General features: G+C 43.5%; 1 protein-coding gene across 2 annotated transcripts in view; it reads left to right on the forward strand.

Annotated features, from left to right (window-relative positions):
- The first annotated feature begins 4,862 nt into the window (after positions 1–4,862).
- The window catches only part of CXADR (CXADR Ig-like cell adhesion molecule), a 36,548-nt gene continuing 21,101 nt past the window's right edge, over positions 4,863–20,309 (forward strand). For both annotated transcript variants that reach the window (XM_068144449.1, XM_068144448.1), the window contains exon 1: positions 4,863–5,011. In XM_068144449.1, coding sequence (XP_068000550.1) covers positions 4,957–5,011 — 55 coding nt within the window. In that variant the 5' untranslated portion in view covers positions 4,863–4,956. The remainder of the gene's footprint in view (positions 5,012–20,309) is intronic.

Consider the following 20,309-nt stretch of genomic DNA (forward strand, 5'->3'; position numbering starts at 1 on the left):
TCAAGTAACCCCTGAGAGACAATTATTTAAAGCAAATTATATTTCTAAACTTTAGCATCAGAAGAACACAAAGGTGTAAATTACTGCCTTTTTCAAACCTCCTTGCTATCCAAAAAGAGGAATAAAGCAAGGTGTGAATTTTGCCCTGATAGCAACTATCACTTGATTGAGGTGCTAAATGTGAAGTCTGTTATTTTAACACTCAACAAGACAGTCTGTGGAAAACATTCATCTGAATTAAAGATAATTAAATCTTAACTATTGCTGGTTAATTTTTCCTTTACTTCTTATTTTCCCCAGTAGTGAGTTGTATTTAGTTTTCATCATTAAAAGGTAGCAAGTGAATGAAAGCCCCTGGTTGTTAAAGGCAGAATCAAGCCATGTGGTCACCCCACATGTATGGATCAGTGACTCCTCCAAAGCATCACGTGGGTGCTCTCCTTGTGGAAGCTGAGGTGAGAAAAGGGATTAGGCATACCTGGCTGGACCTGTCCCAGTGGGGAGGCTGGGAGGCTGCACTCCCTGGCCTCAGGAATGCGACAGCTCTGGGCTTCTGGGCTATAATGTGAAAAGCCTGCACTCAAATCTCTATTATGAAATACTTAGTGCTCTTTAACTTTGCCTTCTAAAATCCTTTGCTGTAATCTCCCCATGTTGATGAGACCTTAATGTAGAATATCTCTTGACTCTGGCTGCTATTTTCAGCATATCAGCCTGATTTGCCCTGGGCTGGTTTAACTAATGCTGATAAGGACAGCAAGTGCCAAAAAGCTTAGCAGTACAAAAGTGCCCGTTCCTTGTGTCAGGCACAGACACCAGTGTAAGCCATGTGAAAATGATTTTGGGGAAAATGTTTGCGCAAGCTCGGCTGTCCGCTTCTCACAGCTCTAGACGTGGTGCCACAGCAGCTTAAACTGATCTCAGCACATTCACAGTCCTGCCCTTTTCCTGCCTGCCACCCAGCCTCCCTTTTATTTTCAAGCCAGCTGGCACTCAGGCAAATCAGCAGGAAAACAGTTCAGGGAACTCAGCAGGCTGAAAAGACAAGGTACCCATCTTAGGCCAGCCTGGCTTCCCTACATTACCAGCCACTGTCATGAACTCCAATGCCAGCAGCACCAGCACACATGGGGATATTGTGGCTGGTGGCAAGACTTTTAAATGACCAGCATCCAGGTGGATTCACACCTATGACCAGCAGCATGCAACTGCGAAACAGAAATTATCCTATCCCCCTATTGAGTCTCCCCTATCTGGGTCAAATCCCCCCACATCCTTCACCATGCTGGCTCTGGCCTGAATGATCTGCTGGTCCACAAGAAAATGTGTCCCAGAATAAAATGCAATTACTCCATTCTACAAATAGATATCCAGAACTGAAGTCTAAGAGTACTATTTGCTCCTCTTTGTCTTTTTTTCCCCCCTATTTTTTTCTTTTGCCTTTTTTGAGATGTGCTGTTATCTATGTTAGGAACTGAGCAGTCCTTTGGGGGAATTTTCCCTCAAGAATTGCAGTGTCTGGCCATAACAGCTCCTCCCATGCAGGGTGGAATCAGAACAGAAAGTACTCCTGTTTTCTTTGCATGCTGTGGTCATGTCCCATGTGATTTCTATAATGCAAGTATGGAAGATTTTGATTTCATTGCTTCTGTAGGCAAAGCCCATGAGTAAATGAAATTATCACTTGATCCTCTTCCACTTTTCCCCTCAAAAACTCAAGCCAATAGTAATTTTACACGGTGGAAAGTCAGGCAGATAAAGAAGTGTTTCCAGGGCAGGGAGCATAAATTATTCACAACCTGAGGTTGAAATTGGCAGATAATTTCACTTTAAAAAGTGGAGGGAAGCTTCAGAACTATGCAAAGCACTGGAGTTCTGAAAAGCTTAGTTTTGGATATACCAAACAGTCTCTCTACATCAATTCTGAATTTTTGTGTAAAAAATATGTAACATTTTTTTAAAACACTGTATTGATTTTATTACTTTATTTCAAGGTATTTGTAAGTGTAGGCTGGTGCTGATGTAGGGGTTCTCATGTTGAAGTTTTTCTTTACTCTAATAACATGGATTTTTTGAATTGACTATGTCTTAAGACTCCTGAGTATGAGACAACATTCTGCATTAAGTAACTACTAAACACTAAATGGTGTGGACTGCAGGCCTCTGCTGCAGCGGATATCTCTTTCTTGTTGCCTGGATTCTGCCTTCACCCTGGTGCCCCTTTTGTGCATGATCAAAAATGCTGGCACTAGTAGAAATCTGTTATAAAAAGTTCTGAACCTGACCTTTTGTTTTTTTTGAGTGGTCATTTTTAGAATTATCTTTTGCCTTCATTGTGTTTAGTGTTCCAGGAAGCATAGGTCACTCAAAATTATAGAATCATAGAACCAGTCAGGGTTGGAAGGGACCACAAGGATCATCTAGTTCCAACCCCCCTGCCATGGGCAGGGACACCCCACACTAGATCAGGCTGGCCAGAGCCTCATCCAGCCTGGGCTTAAACACCTCCAGGGATGGGGCCTCAACCACCTCCCTGGACAACCCATTCCAGGGCTTCACCACTCTCATGGTGAAGAACTTCTTCCTCACATCCAGTCTGATTTTCCCCACCTCCAGCTTCATTCCATTCCCCCTAGTCCTATCACTACCTGATATCCTAAAATCTACAGAATGTCACATCCCCTAATAAATCTGGTAGCTTTATTAGCCAGACCAGCATTAGCAGTGGGGAAGCAGGGATTTGTTTTTTGTTTCTTTAATAATTATTATGTACTTCAAAGTACTCTTTTCAGGAGTGTGAACAATTTTCAGGGGTGTGAACAATTTTCAGGGGTGTGCACATGACTGCATCAGTTTTGCTTTTGATTTAAATGAGACCAGGAATAGGTCTATCTAGGCTAGACAAAGCGTGGAGCTCATGTTTCCTAAATGCAGTGCAGTATTTCTTTTAATTACTAGCTAGGATTTATGTCACAGAAGGGTGAGCATCTCCTTTCTAATGACGAATCATTTTCTCTTTCTGTAACAACTATGATTGCCTCATTATATTTGCCATGGTATATAATTTCTGTGTTGACACAAGTGGATGTACAGCAAAGAAACCTCACTCATCCAGTCGGCCTAGGATGCTCAAGTAGATTACCATTTAAAGGACAAGTCTGTATCACACATAAAACAACAGAAGAAAAAAAACCCTCTTAATATCCCTGCTTTGAGGTTCTGGTTCCTTTAGCTTTGTATTACATGAAGGATTCTTTCTTTCTTTCCTAGGAGGGAGAGAGGATTCTTTTCTGTCATTAAATACAACGCTTGAAATCTCCTGATTTAAAATTCTATGCGCAGTGCGCAGCATCCAACATCTTACTGGGTAGATCTGGTTTTAAAAGGAGAGCTAACAGACAGTGTGAATTGTCATGTCCTTACAAGATGCACGCAAGCAGTGTTTATCTGAACCTTCATGGGAAACAATACATTTCACCCTGCATCTCCAAACACTAATTCTGAGCTGGCAGGTAAAAGCTGCTGCTTTATTTAAGAGCAACCAGCTATGCTGACAGACGTCTGTGTAGAAATTGCTGATTTCACTGCTAGGAATACTATACTGAATGAAAGGTGTAACACCTTTTTAGCCAAGCATTTGGGAAAATATCCTTATAAGGAGTCACCCATTTGACCTAATATTTTCAACAAGGGCAAAAAGAACTTTTGTTTTTTAAACTCTTACCTCACACAGATAGAACATAATCATATAAAATATGTATTTGAATGTGACTTATTATGGACAGCAAAGAAAAATATTGAACAGTAACACGATGCCTTTCACAATTTGTTTGGCCTGCATGATCTGGACTACATAGCTTTTGCATTTGTGTAAATATTTGGCTATGGGGACGCTTTCTTAATATAGACTGAGTTGTGGACATAACAGAGGATTTGCCCCAGTGCACCTTATCCACTTACAAGGATAAACCATAGTGACAGAAACACATTTATGTTAGTCGACAATTTGCTACTGAAGTATATGGTAATATGTGCATAGCAATGAATTCAAAGAATGCATACGATTATGGAGAATAAACCTCGCCAAGTCTGCTTTATCTTCAGATGAATGCAACTGATGGTTCTGCTGCAAACGGAGTGCGAACCCTGTTTCCCTGTAATCAGCTGGGGCTGCCATTTTGGGTGGCATGTAGCTGCATCACACTACGGAAGAGTCTGGCTGCATGCTTTTGCAGAGGATCTTATCTTCCTTTTGTCTTGTTTGCCAGTTTTCTTAAATCCCAGATCTTTCAGTCAAAGACGTATACTCTGGGTAAGGGAAGCACGCGACGTGACAACAGCGTTGCTATGGGGACTGATAAGCCAAGTCCTTTTTGCCGCTCACAGGAATAGCAAGGGCCACGATTATCGACGGGAGGTCTGCCCTGCATCGGCCCCCGCTACGCTCTTACCACACCGGGCGTCACTTCATCTATCGCAGACACCCTCCACCCGCTCAAGCGGGGTTTTAGGGTGCTGGGGCCAACGTACCCTCCGGTTTCTATTGCCAGGCGGGAGCTCGACGGGCGCGGGCCAGCGGGGAGGGCCGCGGTACGAGCGAGCCCCGCCTGCAGGCGGCGTCGCTGCCGCCGGGTGAGGTGCGCAGTGTCGCGGCCACCCCGTCGGCGGGCGGGGGCTGCCCCTCGCTGAGGTGTGTGGGCACGTGCTACCGCACCGAGGGCGGCCCCAAGGGGCTCTGTACCGGCCCCGGACGAGGAGGGGTTGGTAGCAGGTGCCACTGCCAGAGGCGGGCGCCGGCGAGCGACGTGAGGGTGGGGGCTGGGGCGGGTGCCGGCCGGAAGTGACGGGGCTGGACTGATTCACCTGCTGGGCGGTGCGCGCGGGGTGGGGAGCTGCCCGCCGGGAGTCGTGGGGACGGAATCGTTTGTGCCGGTTGCCTTCCGCCACCACCGCGCTATGGAGCCACCGCTGTTCCTGCTGGGAGCGTCTTTTGTGCTGCTCTGCTCCGCAGGTGGGTGCCGGGCGCAGGTGGATAAAAGGGAGCCCAGCCGAAGGGAAGGGAGCGTCGCGGCGCTGTCGGGTTGGGAGAAAGGACGGCGAGGGTTGGTGGGGGGGAGCTGCAGCTCTCTGAGCTTCTCCGATGACCAAGGAGGTGCCTGCCCCGTCGCGCCTTTAAGCACCTCTTAGCACGTCTGCCCGTGCGGCCGCCTCTGCGTGTGTGTGAGGGGTAAAGGTGGCTGGGTGGCGGGAGGGGCGCCGTCTTTTCCAGCCCCTCATTCGGGTGAGACTGCGGATGCAAGGGGGCATCGTTGCCTGAGGTGCTGTGCCCGGGCGGGCGTTGGCGGCAGGGGCGCACTGTGGGGCCGAGCGGGGCTTTGTTCGCCACCCGCCGGCGGAGCGGCCAGCGTCGCTGCCGCGGTTTGCCTCTTTTCTCCCCGCCCGTCTCTGTTCGCCTCCCTCCTGGCAGCCATGGGGGTAGCGGGGGGCAGCCCCTCCAACTGTGGGCTCCATGTGTCTCCCGTGGCAAGCCTTTTTCCTTAGGCGGCGGGGTCTGTGCGCGACGGGCTTTCTGCGGCGCCCCCGGCGGTGGTACCGTGCCGTGGTAGTCGCCCGGTGTGGCTGGCTACTGGCGTCCCGCCTCCGGGTGCGCCAGGGCCAGTGTGTGGCGGCGTGCGCGACTGGGTAGGGACAGCGGGACGGCGGCCGGAGCGGCTCCTGCGGGCGTGTGGCCAAGTGAGCGCCACTAGTGAGCACCAAAGTGAATAAAACCCTCCAAAAATAAAAGAACAACAACAAAAAACCCCAAACAACACACAAAAAACCCCAACAAAACACCCCCCAAAAAAACCCAAACAACAACAAAAATCCAAACGCACCAAACCAACCAACCAATAGATTTAAACCCCTAACTCCAGCCCTGTATCTATGAGATCTCTGGAATAAAGTTCAGGGTGGGCTCTGTTCTGAGAGGGTGGAAGGGGCTGGGTGGCTTCCAGGAGAGCCCTTGCAACCCAGTTGTCCCAGCTCGATAGCCATGATGGAACTCTGGTGAAAACATGAGAGAATGTGAGAGCAGGGGAGAAGGGAGTTGAATGAGATGGATCTAAAAGTAGTTTGTTTTTCTTGCTGAGAGAAAACAAAAAGTAGATGTGCTCAAACAAACAAAAAGACCCAAAGGTCACAACCAAACCAAACGTGCCTAGGCTGCTAAAAAGTAGACAAATGTTTTTCATTTTGAACACTAGGTGTTGTTAGATTCCTGTAATGAACTCAATTGGAGTGTCATGTTAATGTACCCTACACTTAAAAAAAAAGTAATAAAAGTAAGTTTCCACTAAAGTTGACCCAAGCACATGTGAAAGTACAAAAGATGGAAGAACACCTGTGTAGGTTCACAGTAAAATGTGTATCAGTGGTGTCAAGAGGCCATTTTTTGTTTCCTGTCAAAATGTTACTGCCTTTATGTCACTGCTGTTTTGGGAAATTAGTCATGGGATCAAAATTTTTGTCTCTCTAATGGAATGATGAAGTCTGATCTCCTGCATGAAAGGATATCAGTTGCTCTGCATTAACTGTATCTCTGAGCAGAGTTAGAAACAAGACAGATGCTGTGTAAGAACTTTGAGTTCCTAGTATTGAGTTGACAAGGTGGGCAATTAAGATCTATATTGAAATGCTCTTTGAGACTAAAGCTGCAAAAAAAGTGTGTTGTGAGTGGAATTATATCTACATATACTGCAAATGAGCTGTATCACTGCTAGGATAGCAAAGGCTGTGATACTATGAAGCTCAGAATAATCATGAGACAATGTAAAGCCAGAACAAAATGTTGTGTTTTAGCTGAAGTGTAGAGATATCTTCAGACTTCACTGTGGAATTGGATCACGTAGTCAAGAGAGTGATATGTTTGTGTTTTGATTAGTAATGCCATTTGTGTGGTTGTTTGGATGATTGTACTCTGAAAGACACATACTTTTAACAGCCTTCTGAAGGAAATAATTTAATAATCTGTATATCATAGGACTTGATACATCCTCTGAGCTAATTTGTTTTTTTCTTCCCATTAGATTAATATTTCTGTGTCTCAGACATCACTTCTTTCACTGAGGGAATGGGTGTCAGTAAGATGCTGTTCTCCATATGGACCAAATGTAGAGGAAGCCAATTTTTGTGCTGTTGAGTGAAAGCTGTTGACAGTGGAGAATTGTCTAGGTGCTGAAGTCTTTACTTGGGTTTGTGGTACTGGAATAACTTACATTATTTTAAGGCTTGCACTATGTGCTACTTTCACAGCCCTTTTTTTTTTGGTGTTTGGTTGGTTGTTAGTTTTGGTTGGGTTTTGTTTGTTTGGTTTGGTTTGGTTTTTGTTTTCCCTTCTGTAAGCAAGCATAACTTTTCATTTCATTATCATTAAAAGCAGAGAATTCCAAATAACTGATTTTGTATAACTAAGGAGGCTTGTTTTGACTGTGCAAATACACCTTCAGCAGGCAATGTGGCTATGCCATTACATGTTGAAATTGGAGAGTGTTTGGATTTAAGCGGTCTGTGAACTCTGCTCGGGGGTTTAATCCCTCTTTTAAGGTCAATTTCACAGTCATAAATAACTGAATTGGGAACTTCCCTTTCGCTTGCAGGAATGGAAGAGTTCATCTTTGAGCATTTCAGGGTAGCGGAGGAGAACAGTTCTTTTCTGCTGTTTGTAATTAGTAATGAATAAATTCTACTGGGAACCTTGGTGTTACACAGAATGTTAGGGGTTGGAAGGGACCTTGAAAAATCACCTAGTCCAACCCCCCCACCAGAGAAAGATCACCTAGAGCAGATCACGCAGGAATGCATCCAAGTGGGTTTTGAATATCTCCAGAGAAGAAGACTCCACAACCCACTGGGCAGCCTGTTGCAGTGTTCTGTTACCCACACAGAGAAAAAGCGTTTCCTCATGTTTACATGGAACTTCCTATGCCTCAACTTCCACCCGTTGCTGCTTGTTTTGTCATTGGGCATCACCAAGAAGGCCTTGACTCCATCCTCTCCTCTTGGCACTCACCCTTTACATATTTACAAACATTAATGAGGTCACCCCTCAGTCTCCTCTTCACCAAGCTAAAGAGACCCAGCTCCCTCAATCTGTCCTCACAAGGAAGATGTTCAACTCCCTTAATAATTTTTGTGGCTGTGCACTGGACTCTTTCAAGCAGTTCCATGTCATCCTTGAACTGAGGGGCCCAGAACTGGACACTATTCCAGATGTGGACTCACCTGGTCAGAGTTTCTGTGATGCTGTGATCAGAGGGACTGTGTATGTGTTGGTGACCTCTTCCTGGCTATACAACGTTTAGGAAACTATCATATTACATTTGGAGGGAACTGACGTTTGTTTATGGTTTTAGAAGACTGAGAATAAATGTAGGCAGCTAACCTGTGATCTTGTTTGTTAATCAACATTGCATGTGAGGTAATCTATTTAGCCTTCAGAAGATCTTTTATACAAAATAGTGATGCTGTGCTCTTTAAGTGCAGAACCTGAGAATAAGGGTTTTGAGTAGAGTTGTAAGGTAAATAACTAGTCAGTATTTCTTACTGCTGCTCTTCTGGTGGTTGGTTGTGTTTTGGATATTCTTTATTTTACAATAGTAGTAGTAGGTAAATTTGTACTACACTGGAGTTCTGCATTGTGTAATGGTTTATTAATAGAATATTGAACTTGTAAATAAAGTTCAGGTAAGCTTTGAGAAAGGTCGGTGGTTATTGCCCTATCTTTAAACTGCAAAAGTATTTCCAGTAACATGCATGCATGAGCAGAGCTTAATGCAGACAAGGTAAGCCAGCATTTGCAGGCTAGTACACTGTGTCAAATACATATAATAAGGAACTTAAGCCTGTTCATGTTTTTATGCATGCAACCTGATCTTGCAGAAGCTTTAAATTAGGAGAAATTTGACTATCACAGGAATTAAATTATCATTCCTATCCTAGTTTCTTAACTGCTAAACCTGGGTATGCTTCATCCATTGTGGAATAATTGTGACAAGTTACGGGGCTGAAGTTCTTCCTAAGTGTCTGTTGACATGAAAAGTAATCTGAAGTTCAGGACTCCTTTCCTAGATCTTAGTACATCAAGAAGTATGGAAAACTTTAACCAGAGATGACTTCAGCAGCTAGTTACTGCTGTGACATCGAGCATGGTTTGCATTTGTAATCTCACCTTTGCTTTCTGATAAGTACAGATTGGTTTTTTATGAATTCAGAATGCTGTGGCAGAGATTATTGTAGCTTGTCACTTTGGTCTCCTGTGACTCCCTCTGGCTTCCGTGCTTGCTGGCTTCCCCTGTCTTGCATTAAGTTTCAGCTGCTTGTGTGTTTTCACGTCCAGTGCTTCTCACAGCCTCTTCCCAAGCCAAGTCCACTTAACGCAGATAAGAAACTTCCACTCTGAATGATTGGTGTTCGCTTCCATTGCTGCTTTACAAGAAGTGCATTTTCATATGAGTGCTTGTCTGCTTTGCTACTGATTTCATTCATGCTTTGAGAAATTCTTTATAAATATCCTCACATATGTCTTAGTATCAGAGCTGTGTAAAACTCATTTGCCACAGTGCCTACAGAGATTTGTACAGACTAGGGAGTTTGGTTTTGGGGCCAGTGTTGTTTTGTCATACTTCCTAATTTGTTACTTGTATGCATTCATAAGGCTTTGATGGCAAGGGCTCTCTTTTTGATCTTCTTGCAACTTCTGGTTAATTTCATGGAGCTTTCAAATGCTCTGTCTAGCTATCAACAAGGAGAAATTTCAACAACTGTGTGGCTTGCAAGAATATGTGCCCCTTCTCTCCCCACATATAACATGAATTCAGTTACTATTCATTTATAATTTATTTTTTTAGAGAATTCTACTTTTTACTACTTTGCATCTTTCAGGGATGGTTATGAGAAGAGCAGTGTCAGCCTGTTAGCCATGCTACTAAGTGGCAGTGAAACTAGTTCTGTGGCCTTCCAGTATCTGAAGGGGGCCTACAGGAAGGCTGGGGAAGGACTTCTCAGGATCTCAGGTAATGATAGAACTAGGGGGAATGGAATGAAGCTGGAGGTGGGGAGATTCAGGCTAGATGTGAGGAGGAGGTTCTTCACCATGAGAGTGGTGAAACCCTGGAATGGGTTGTCCAGGGAGGTGGTCGAGGCCCCGTCCCTGGGGGTGTTTAAGAGCAGGCTGGATGAGGCTCTGTCCAGCCTGATCTAGTGTGGGGTGTCCCTGCCCATGGCAGGGGGGTTGGAACTAGATGATCCTTGTGGTCCCTTCCAACCCTGAATGAAACTATAATAAACTATGAAAACCTCTTTCAGTAGCAGATTGAACATAAGCAGCCCTTGCATCCTTGCTGGTCGTTTCCTTTACTGTGCAACTGTTGTGATGGGGTGGGTGAATAGGTTTGAGCTGAAGCTGCTTAGGACTTTCTCACTGTATTTAAAAAAAAATCAGTTAGAATGCATTGTTTGGAACAAGACACGGTTTTGCTAACGAGTTGTTCTGGTACAGGGCAGGAATGAATGACAGGAAGGATGGTAGAAGACCATTAGGAGGAAAACCCTTTCTGCTTGATCAGTGTTCTCCCATAGGAGAGAAATATCTGTGTAACTTGGGCCTGGAGGGAGCTTAGCTGGGAAGTCTAACTACATCGCTAAATCAAGCAATCAGTTGAATGGCTAGATGTTATCTCAGAGGTTATTTTTACACTGCATTTGATGTTGTACCTGACATTCATCTAGCTCCATGGCAAGCCAGCTCAAAGTTTCAAAGTCAGAAGAAAGCTAAATTTTTGTAAAGTCTGTTTTCTGACTGTTCCTTTTCCCGATTCAACTTGGTGAGAGGAGTCTGAGTTGTAACAAAAGAGTCAACTGGAACCTCAAATGCATGTGTTTGGTGTGTCCTGGTGGGTTCTGATGCAATAGAGGAGCAAGACTGGTTGTAGGCTGGAGCCATTCACCAATGCTGTGATGTCCTTTACTGTTAAAGGAGTTTCATAAATTCACAGCTGTTTTAACTTGTATATAGGGAATTGAAATTTCATGTTCACTGATCTTGCATTTTCTGGTCTTCCTTTTAGATGTATTACAGGCAGCCAGTACCAGAACAAGAGGACACAGTCTCAGGCTGCACCAGGGGAGGTTTAGGTTGGATGTTAGGAAGAAGTTCTATACAGAGAGAGTGATTGCCCATTGGAATGGGCTGCCTGGGGAGGTGGTGGAGTCACCATCATTAGAGGTGTTCAGGAGGAGACTTGATGGAGTGCTTGGTGCCATGGTTTAGTTGTTTAGGTGGGTTGGATTGGTTGATGGGTTGGACATGATGATCTTGAAAGTCTCTTCCAACCTGGTTTATTCTATGTATGATATTGTACAGCATAAGCTACAAGAAGTGTTTCATCACTTTTTTTTTAGGGCATATGAAAATATGTGTATATTTCAAATCTCTCTAGGTCTTTAAATGACTAGCCAACTTTGGTTATTTAGAGTGGGTTATTCAGCTTATTCCTTTCTGTTTCTTGAATGGGGGGACAAAAGGTGGGTGGACATCCACTTCTTCTTCTCGTTATGATGCTTCATGTTTGATTTTAAAAAGCAGCAACAACAAAACAACCCAAACCAAACAACAAAAAGTATGCCACACAACCAAGCCTGTACTAATGAATGACATAATTTTCAGTAGCTCAGAAGAGCCAATACCCCTTTACTCAACTGAAAATAATGTCTGCTCAGTTAAGTATTTGATTGCACTTAACTCTCTGATGCATTGACTGACAGATGTGCCTAACACAATAAAACTGCAAAAGAGCTGTTTGGTTCAGTTTACTTTTAAATGACATCAAATTGACAGGGGGAAAAAAAATGGATTCATGTGTTTTGATTGCTTAGTGGGCACGTAAGCTTTCAATATCAGTTTGTAATGGGGAAAAAAAGTGACTTACAGGACTGAAAGCAAAAGCAACTCATGCAGTTCATGTAGAACTGGTAGAGGACAGTCAGGCTTTTTTGTGAACTAAGCTGTGTCAGGATTTCAGTTCCCTTTTTTCTCCTGCCCCTTTGGGTGAAAAAAGTCTTTGCAATGGTTTGCCCTCATGTCATTTTACACTTAATACTACTTCTAGGGGGTTCCTTAATGGCTGTTAAGTGCAGTCGGAAGGTGCGGTTTCACACTACACCTATCTTACAGATGTGATGCGGTGAAATCTGGTGTAAATTCATGTATCCATCAAGGTTGTTGCTACTTTCAGTGATGCTGTTGGGTACCTTCTTCCCTCCCTTGTGTCTTGAGAAGCACTGTGCACCTGCATCACTCCAGCTGAAACAAAAGAAGAAATCTCTTCTGGAGTGTGTTGTTTCCCTCTTGGGCAAATTCAGTTCAAACTGCTTCGTGGCTGTGCAGCACCACGCAGAGATGAGAGCTGGCAGTAGCATTGGACGTTGCAGGTACAGGACGGAGCTCCCTGAGTGTAAACAAACCCTTATCAAGGCTAGGACAGCCATACAGTTTGTTTGGTTTTGTGGGTTTTGGGTTTTTTTGTTTGTTTTGGTTTGGTTTTTTCCTTTTTCTTTTTTCTTCCCCCTGGGTTTGTGCTTCTGTGATGGACCTTGTGCTTGGAGGATGGGAGTTTGGAGAGCCCTACCACAAGAGAAAAAGCAAAACATTCTGTGCAATGTCAGTTTTCAGCAAAGTCTTTGTGCTTTTTGTCCGCTCTTTGCTCTGGGTTTCTGCCTTTTTAAATAAAGTGTTACAGTGGCCTAAAGGGAGACAATGGGATCAAACCTGAGGATGGCAAGGCAGGACCTTGGCAAATCAAAAGTAATCTAGTTGTCATTTCCTTGATAATGCAGGTTGAATTAGGTGATGCTGGGTCATTTATATGTGACTAAGCATTAGAACTCAGAACTCTTAGTGAGCTTCTGTAGATGTTGGTCTGAACAGTATTGCTGTGCTTAAAATGAAGATTAATCTCAGTATTTGTTGTACTGTCTCCTACTTCTTTATGTCGTCCTCCCCCAAGAGCATAGCCTTTTCTTTGGCAATGAGATACAAATGTTCCTTCTCTCCACTTGATAGGCATGTCCCTCTTGAGTAAGGTCATCAACTGCTTCCGTTGCTAGGATACTCGGCTGGTGACTTTGGGTGTAGCAACAAACAAGCTTCAAGAATAAGGAGCACAAGGGCAGTTGTAAAAGGAAAGGGATGTTGGGTAGAATGTAAAGGCAAAGGGCATGTCAGGGAAGAAGTGAAAATTGTTGAGGAAATAAAGTAAAAGGCCAATAAAGCTTTAGCCTGTTGTTTTTAGGTTTTCTTAGTTGCATAACTATTTTAGTTGAACTCAGTGGATTGTACGTTGGAATTAAAGCTTGTTCAGGACTGGAGTTATTTGTATTTCTGCTTATATGAGTCTTAGAATTAAGAATTTTCTTACTAAATTGGGAGGATGAGTACCTTCTAACTTAACTCTGCAGCCTAATTTAAACTGGGGCATGGGTATGAAACATGATGTGAATTATGGTTATTCATTTAATGCTGAAGGCATTCAGACTGAAAACATGGCTATGATGGGTTTTGTTTGGTGGGGTTTTTTTGTTTGTTTGTTTGTTTTCCCCCTTTCTGTCTTTGAAGAACTATGCTTAGCCTATTTCCTATTGTTTGTTTGTTTTGTTTTTCCTGTGTGATTTGACAGAGGGTTTGTGGATTCAGGTGAACTTTGGTAGATATTTGGCAGCTCAATAGTTATTGTTGAATTCATGTATTTTGTCAGAATTTTCAGGCGAGACCAAATGCAGGATTGCTTCAGCTTTGGCTTTCGCTCAGAGCACATCACTTTAAGGTGGTGTTTGTGGCATTATGAATTGGAACAGGTCTTTTTGATCTCTTTAGCCACTAAGCTTACAATATCTGCAGAACTTTAATTTTTGGAATGAATCAGATTTCAGTGGTTGCTGAAACCATGTGTGTTCTGTGAGTCTGGGGATCAAACAGGAGAAAGTGAAATTCTCTTTTGTTGTGGAAGCAGATGTAAGGAGAAGGTATGTCCATTATTTGAAGAAGTAATGTCACACTGGGTACTTTAAGTACAACTGGGAGACTTTGCACAGTAAGTACACCTCAGGAAAGCCGTGCTTGCCAAACTCAGGGGAACTGAGGTTTGGAAATAGAAGGTTGCTGTTTTCAGACCTGGCAACCAGAGAGTTGACTCTTCAGGTAGTAGAACTTCTCCAGGCTTATTCTGGCATGGAGGGTTTTTTCCAATGAAATGTGAAAGACAGATTTAAAATCTTGCCTGTGCTAGCAATCAATGGCTGTATAAAACTCAGTCCATTTTCTCCAGAAAACGTTCTGTAGATTTAGCTTCCTGAACTATTTTTATATTTAGTCTGGAGCTAAACAGACTAGGAAGGAGGAGACAGTGTGCCAAGCACAGACTGGGAGCCAAATTCCTTATTTTCTAGGTGAATGGTTTTATTCCTGAGCTGTCTTTACTATGACCCTGTAAACTGTTCCTTTCTTGCATAGTAGAAGGGCTTCACTAAGATCTGTGGCTCTGATTAGCTTAGGGAGCACTGTCCCCGGAGATACAAAATGCAGATGTGAGAGTCTTTTGCCTGAATGTTAGATGTCTGTGTTCAGGGAATTGGTGTTCTGCCTGGTGGACTTAGGCTAGTGTAGAGAGGCAAGTTTTTATTTTGTCTCTAATCTTTCTGGATTGGGCCTTTTTTGAAGTTTAGGTGGAGGGGTATGTGGTATGTTAATGCCAGTAGTTTTGGAAGTGCTTGATGTTTTTGCTTAGGTGGTGTGGGGTTTGGGTGGTGGTTTTTTTTTTTTTGGTTGGTTGTCTTTTGGGGGGATGGGGTGATGTTTTTGTGTTGGGTTCCCCTCCCCCCCCCTTATTTTTTTTACTACTTACTGTTCTTTACTATGAAATAATGTATCATAGTGTTGTATGATAACCACAGTTAAGTGTGAAGCATGGGAAGAATGTAGTCTGCAGAGCACATTAAACATTAACTGTTTTGGCACTGTCAGGACAGTACTTTCTTTGTTAGAAAATGCTTTGTAGTTTGCCTTTATCAGCAGTAGATTATCCTAAAAATCTGAATTATTTGCCAAGTTCTAGAATTATTACACACTAAAGCCAAACTTTCTCTATAGTAGAATAGTAGAATAAACCAGCTTGGAAGAGACCCTTCAAGATCATCGCATCCAACCCATCAACCAATCCAACCCACCTAAACAGCTAACCCATGGCACCAGGCACCCTATCAAGTCTCCTCCTGAACACCTCCAATGATGGTGACTCCACCACCTCCCCAGGCAGCCCATTCCAATGGGCAATCACTCTCTCTGTATAGAACTTCTTCCTAACATCCAGCCTAAATAGATTCAGGTGCAGTAATGCTGTACTGTTTTTCCTGATTTTATTCACTGTTGCATGATTATCTAGCTTTTGGTACTTCATTGCCTGGTGCTTGCATCTTCTTTCCCTTCATCTCTTGCTTGTTCACACCTCAGGTGAGATAGCTGCAAAGGTCAGGTGTTCTTTGGTAACTAGGTGCAGGCCTAAAGCAATAGGATGCATATTGATCCAATACATATTTTGAATTCTGTTCTGCAAGACTTGCTAAGAGTATCTGTGTACTTTGGCTATAAAAGAGAATTTTAGAGTTTCATTCTTGCATCAGAAATCCCCAAATCTTCTGGATTTACTTTCTAAATGGAAGGCAATGAATTTGTTTCATCCTTCTATTAAACTGCTGTCCTTTATGTTTTAAAAAAGATTCCTTTAATGCTTACCAAGCTAAAGATTACTGTTGATGTGTATTTTTGTGTGTTGTTCCATGTCATGTGTCCTGTGAATAAACAGTGCAGTTGAGAAAATAAGTATGACTAGACCTGTTAGAAAAATTGGAATACAATCTTCACTCTCTCTCCCCAAGTTACTCAGCCTGAATTTCTGATGTCCAATACAACTCCTATGGAAACAGAGGAGGGGTTAACTCTGCCTTAATCTGTGATAGATGTCGTCTGGACCAGGGATACAGTGTTTTCAGAATGCTTTGCAGTATGATGATGTTTGCCAGAAGTTGTAGGGTTTATGACATGCAGAAAATTAGATGCACCAAAGCTGCATAGTGTTTTAGGCCCAGGTTCCTGAAAGTTAGACTGTAATCAGGCTTTGCTGTTGGAGGTAAGATGCTGGAAACTGAGAACCCAAACCTGAAACTAGGCATTTCTGGACTTTTGGGGCTCTCACAGGTAAAACTAGGATTCAGTTTGTGGTACAGTCACAATAAAAGGTGGCAAAACAGCCTGAGGAAACTCTGCAGCTTGTGGCCATCAGCTTATGTGACTTGTCTCCTGGGTACTATAAAAGTTGTGAAGATGGTGAGTTGTGTCACACTATTTTTATTTTTGCAAAAGCATCTTTTAATCTAGTTACTTCATTAGAAGCATTTCAGAGACCTCTGATATCAGTTGAGGACACTGAAGTTTTGTGTAGAGAGGAAGCAAGTGAAAATTGAAATGATGGCTTCTTGTGGGGATTTTGGCTATGAAGGAGAGTTATGTTTGTTTTGGGTTGTGCCATTAAACACTAGGAAGTCTCCCTTGTCTAGGGACTCTTTAGTATAATAGTAGTATCATAATATCAGTCAGGGTTGCAAGGGACCACAAGGATCATCTAGTTCCAACCCCCCTGCCATGGGCAGGGACACCCCACATTAGATCAGGCTGGCCAGAGCCTCATCCAGCCTGGTCTTAAACACCTCCAGGGACAGTGCCCCCCTGCTTTACAGTATGTGGGCTGAAAACTCTCAAACCTATTTTAAACTGAATTTGGACAAAAGCAGTAGGAATTAGAGACCAAGGGAATAAGGAGAACCTTGGTGGTGGTGTCTACTACAGGCCTCATGATCAAGGGGATTCTACTGGTGAAGCCTTGTTACTCCAGCTACATGAGGCATCGTGCTCCCAGGCTCTCATCCTATTGGGGGATTTCAACCACTCCAGCATCAAGAGGACACAGTCTCAAGCTGCACCAGGGGAAGTTTAGGCTGGAGGTGAGGAGAAAGTTCTTCACTGAGAGAGTTGTTCGCCATTGGAATGTGCTGCCCAGGGAGGTGGTAAGAGGGGATTGGACGTGGCACTTGGTTTATTCATGAGGTCTGTGGTGACAGGTTGGACTTGATGGTCTTTGAGGTCTCTTCCAACCTTGGTGATTCTGTAATTTGCTGGAAAAGTAACACAGTGAACTATAAGTAATCCAGGAGACTCCTGGAGTGCATTAAGGATAACTTCTTCAGACAGAGAGCAGACAGCCCTGCCTGAAGGAATGCAATACAGGATCTGGTGGTCACCAATGCAGGCGAGATTATCAGTTGTGTCAAGATTGGTAGCAGCCTGGGCTGCAGCAGTCATACACTGGTAGAACTCACAGTCCTGAGGGATGAGAGTCAGACAAGGAGGACCCTGAATCTCCTTTCAGGTAGTTGTAGAGAGCATTGAGGTTTCCCCTCAAGCCTCCTCTACTCTGTATTAAATAATCTCAGTTCCCTCAGCCACTCCTCATAAGATTTGTGCTCTAGACTCCTCACCATCTTTGTCAGCCTTCTCTGGACGTACTCCAGCTTAGCTCCTCCAGGTCTTTTTCTGCCAGGCAACTTTTCTGCCACTCTGCTTGTAGCATTGCCAAGGGTTGTGACCCAAGTGCAAGGCACTTGGCTTTGTTAAACTTCATATGTATACTTGTGTTCTTAGCATAAGAAAGACTGTGGAACACTGGTATAATAAAAATGAAGTGTTAGGAAATGTGCAGTAAGAAAAGAATTGATATTTATAAAAAATCTCTGAGACTTAGAAGGCTCAGACCAGTTTGGGCATCTCTCCTTATAAGCTAATAATGCATGCTGCAAGCTGCAGGAGCGATTGTTGAGAGCTAGCCTTAGCTGCTTCACCCTCCACTGGCATGTTTACATGCAGCTTATATATGAATGAACTCAGACTTCAGAAGTTCCAGGTTTTGTCAGTAGTCTTCTATGTGGGGTAAATTTCTGGCAAGTCACTTCAGGCTGTTGGGTTCTGCTTTTATTTGGCTTCTGTTTACTATGTTGTGTCATGTTTTGGATCATGGAAAGGACTGCTGTGGTATAAGCTGAGACTGAGCTGTTGCTGGTTGTGTAAGCCGACTGCTGTGCGATAGGCAGGACTATTGGAGCCTTGTTTTCTGGGAGTGTGTCTCTGAAATGTAGTACTTCTGGCTTTCAACAGAATTTTCCTTCTGTATTCCCAGTGTCTCTTTCTCAGTGCTCTGCTGTCTGAATGAGAAACGATTTGTGTAACATCCATGTTGAGACTGTGCTCAAATGGAGCTGTCTGGCAATGGAGAAGCAAGTGATAGCTGAAGAATGTGACGCTTCTTAGCTATGTCAAAACAAAGGACTATCAGGGTCCTCTGGTTGCAATGGTCTGTTATCTTTGCTTTTGAATTTGTTTGAAATTGCAGAAGAGGGAGAAAAAAAAAAGACCATTAGGTTCTGTGTTTTCAGAAAAGTCATCCAAAAATCAACACACTAACACTTAACTGTCCAGCTTGTGTATCAACCAAAAATTGGAGGGTTTATACTTTTCTTCCATAGTGCAAATGTGTCCTGCCACCTCCGAAGTGTGAATTCTGTAACCTACTACCCATCATAAAGAGACTCATGTCATTGCGTTCCTCTTACTTGAATTTTTGAATGCTTTGGAAAATCCTCAGCATGTCCCCTCAGAGGGAGGGGAGGCAAGTGTGTATTCTGTGGTCATCTGCTGTTGTGGAACTTCAAATGGCAAAGCAACTGCTATTGGAGATGAGCACAGTTACTGCTTCAGTGATTGACTTTCAACTTCAGAATGAAAGCTTTTAATTTCCCAAGTATAGATTTGAGGCTTTTAAGGAAGTAACATCGTAATGTATTTTATTATTGATCACTAAACTGTGCTTCACATCCCATCTCACTTCAGTGTAGTAAAATGAAAATGCAGAAATTGAATTTGGAGATGAGAATATTGTATTACAGTTCCCTAGTGAGGCAGTGGATGAGAGAGGAACAAAAGAGTATGGAAGTCACTGAAAAGCACATTAGAAATTTATGTTCTTTGTTACTGTGCTTTCTGGAAACATGAATGTACTCTGATCTGCTCATTCCTAGAGATGCTAGATTCCTACACACTATTACTACTGTCTTTGTTTATGCAAATACTGATGGATTCCACCTGTTGTAGTTTGATGGCATCATAATGCACTGTGCACCTGTATCTGCTAAAGCTTTATATTCTCGTGGGTTCAACTTGCAAAGTGACTGGTTGCATATAGTCCAATAAGCCCAGCTGTCCCTCTCCTCCATCTGGTTGGAGGTAGGGCCCCTCTAATTCTGACTGGAATCACTTGTGTTGTGTCTGCTCCTTTTTGGGTGATTTTCCACTGGAAACTGAGGCAGCATTCTTTGGTGGGGAATTTCATTGTAATTCACATACTCATGCAGCTGAAGTGGGTTTTCCATCCAACTTCCTCGTGTCCTCCCCATGGTCATGCAAGTAAAATCACAGGGTATGCTGTGGTGTGTACCTCCCAGATTCTCTGCCTTGGACAGGGAAGCCTAAACACAGGACCTTACAGGTGGGGAACAGGACAGGTTCTCTTGGATTCACTCGATCTCCTGTGACTGTTCTTTCACATCTGAAATGCAGGCCTGTGTAGATGGAGAGAGACTTCCCTCATGTTGCTGGGGTCTGTTAGTCATTTCATCCACCATTTGTCCTTGGCCATCTTCCAGAGCCACAGATAAAGACTGAACAAGCACTGCTGGCTCTTTATCTTGTTCCTGTGATGACCTTGATTCATCCTCAGCCTTTGCCAGACAAACTGCTTTCCTTGTATATTTCTTTTATTGTTTGGTTGGGTTTTTTTTTTGCAGGAGCAGCTGATTCTGTCACAGGCTGGTTCTTTGGTGTAGCTGCCATGTTTATTGGTCTGTCTGTAGGCCCAGAGACCTCTTGCCCCTGTGTGCTCTGAACAGTGGTGAGAAGGGCTCAATAGGCATGAGTCAGGACTCAAAACATCATAGTCATTTCTGTCTTTCATGAACTTCCAGGCTGACAGCAGACTTAGGATCTTGCACTTACTTGTTTGGGGGTGAAATTCCAAACCACCAGAGGTGACCACTGTTGTAGGCACTTGCCCATACTCTCCCACGTACCCTGCCACTCATTATGCAGCCTCAGGACAGATCTCTCAGTGATGTTC

This window comes from Melanerpes formicivorus, unplaced genomic scaffold, assembly GCF_026170545.1.
Source record: "Melanerpes formicivorus ecotype bairdi unplaced genomic scaffold, bMelFor1.0.p_v2 SCAF_11, whole genome shotgun sequence".
NCBI classification, from domain to species: domain Eukaryota; kingdom Metazoa; phylum Chordata; class Aves; order Piciformes; family Picidae; genus Melanerpes; species Melanerpes formicivorus.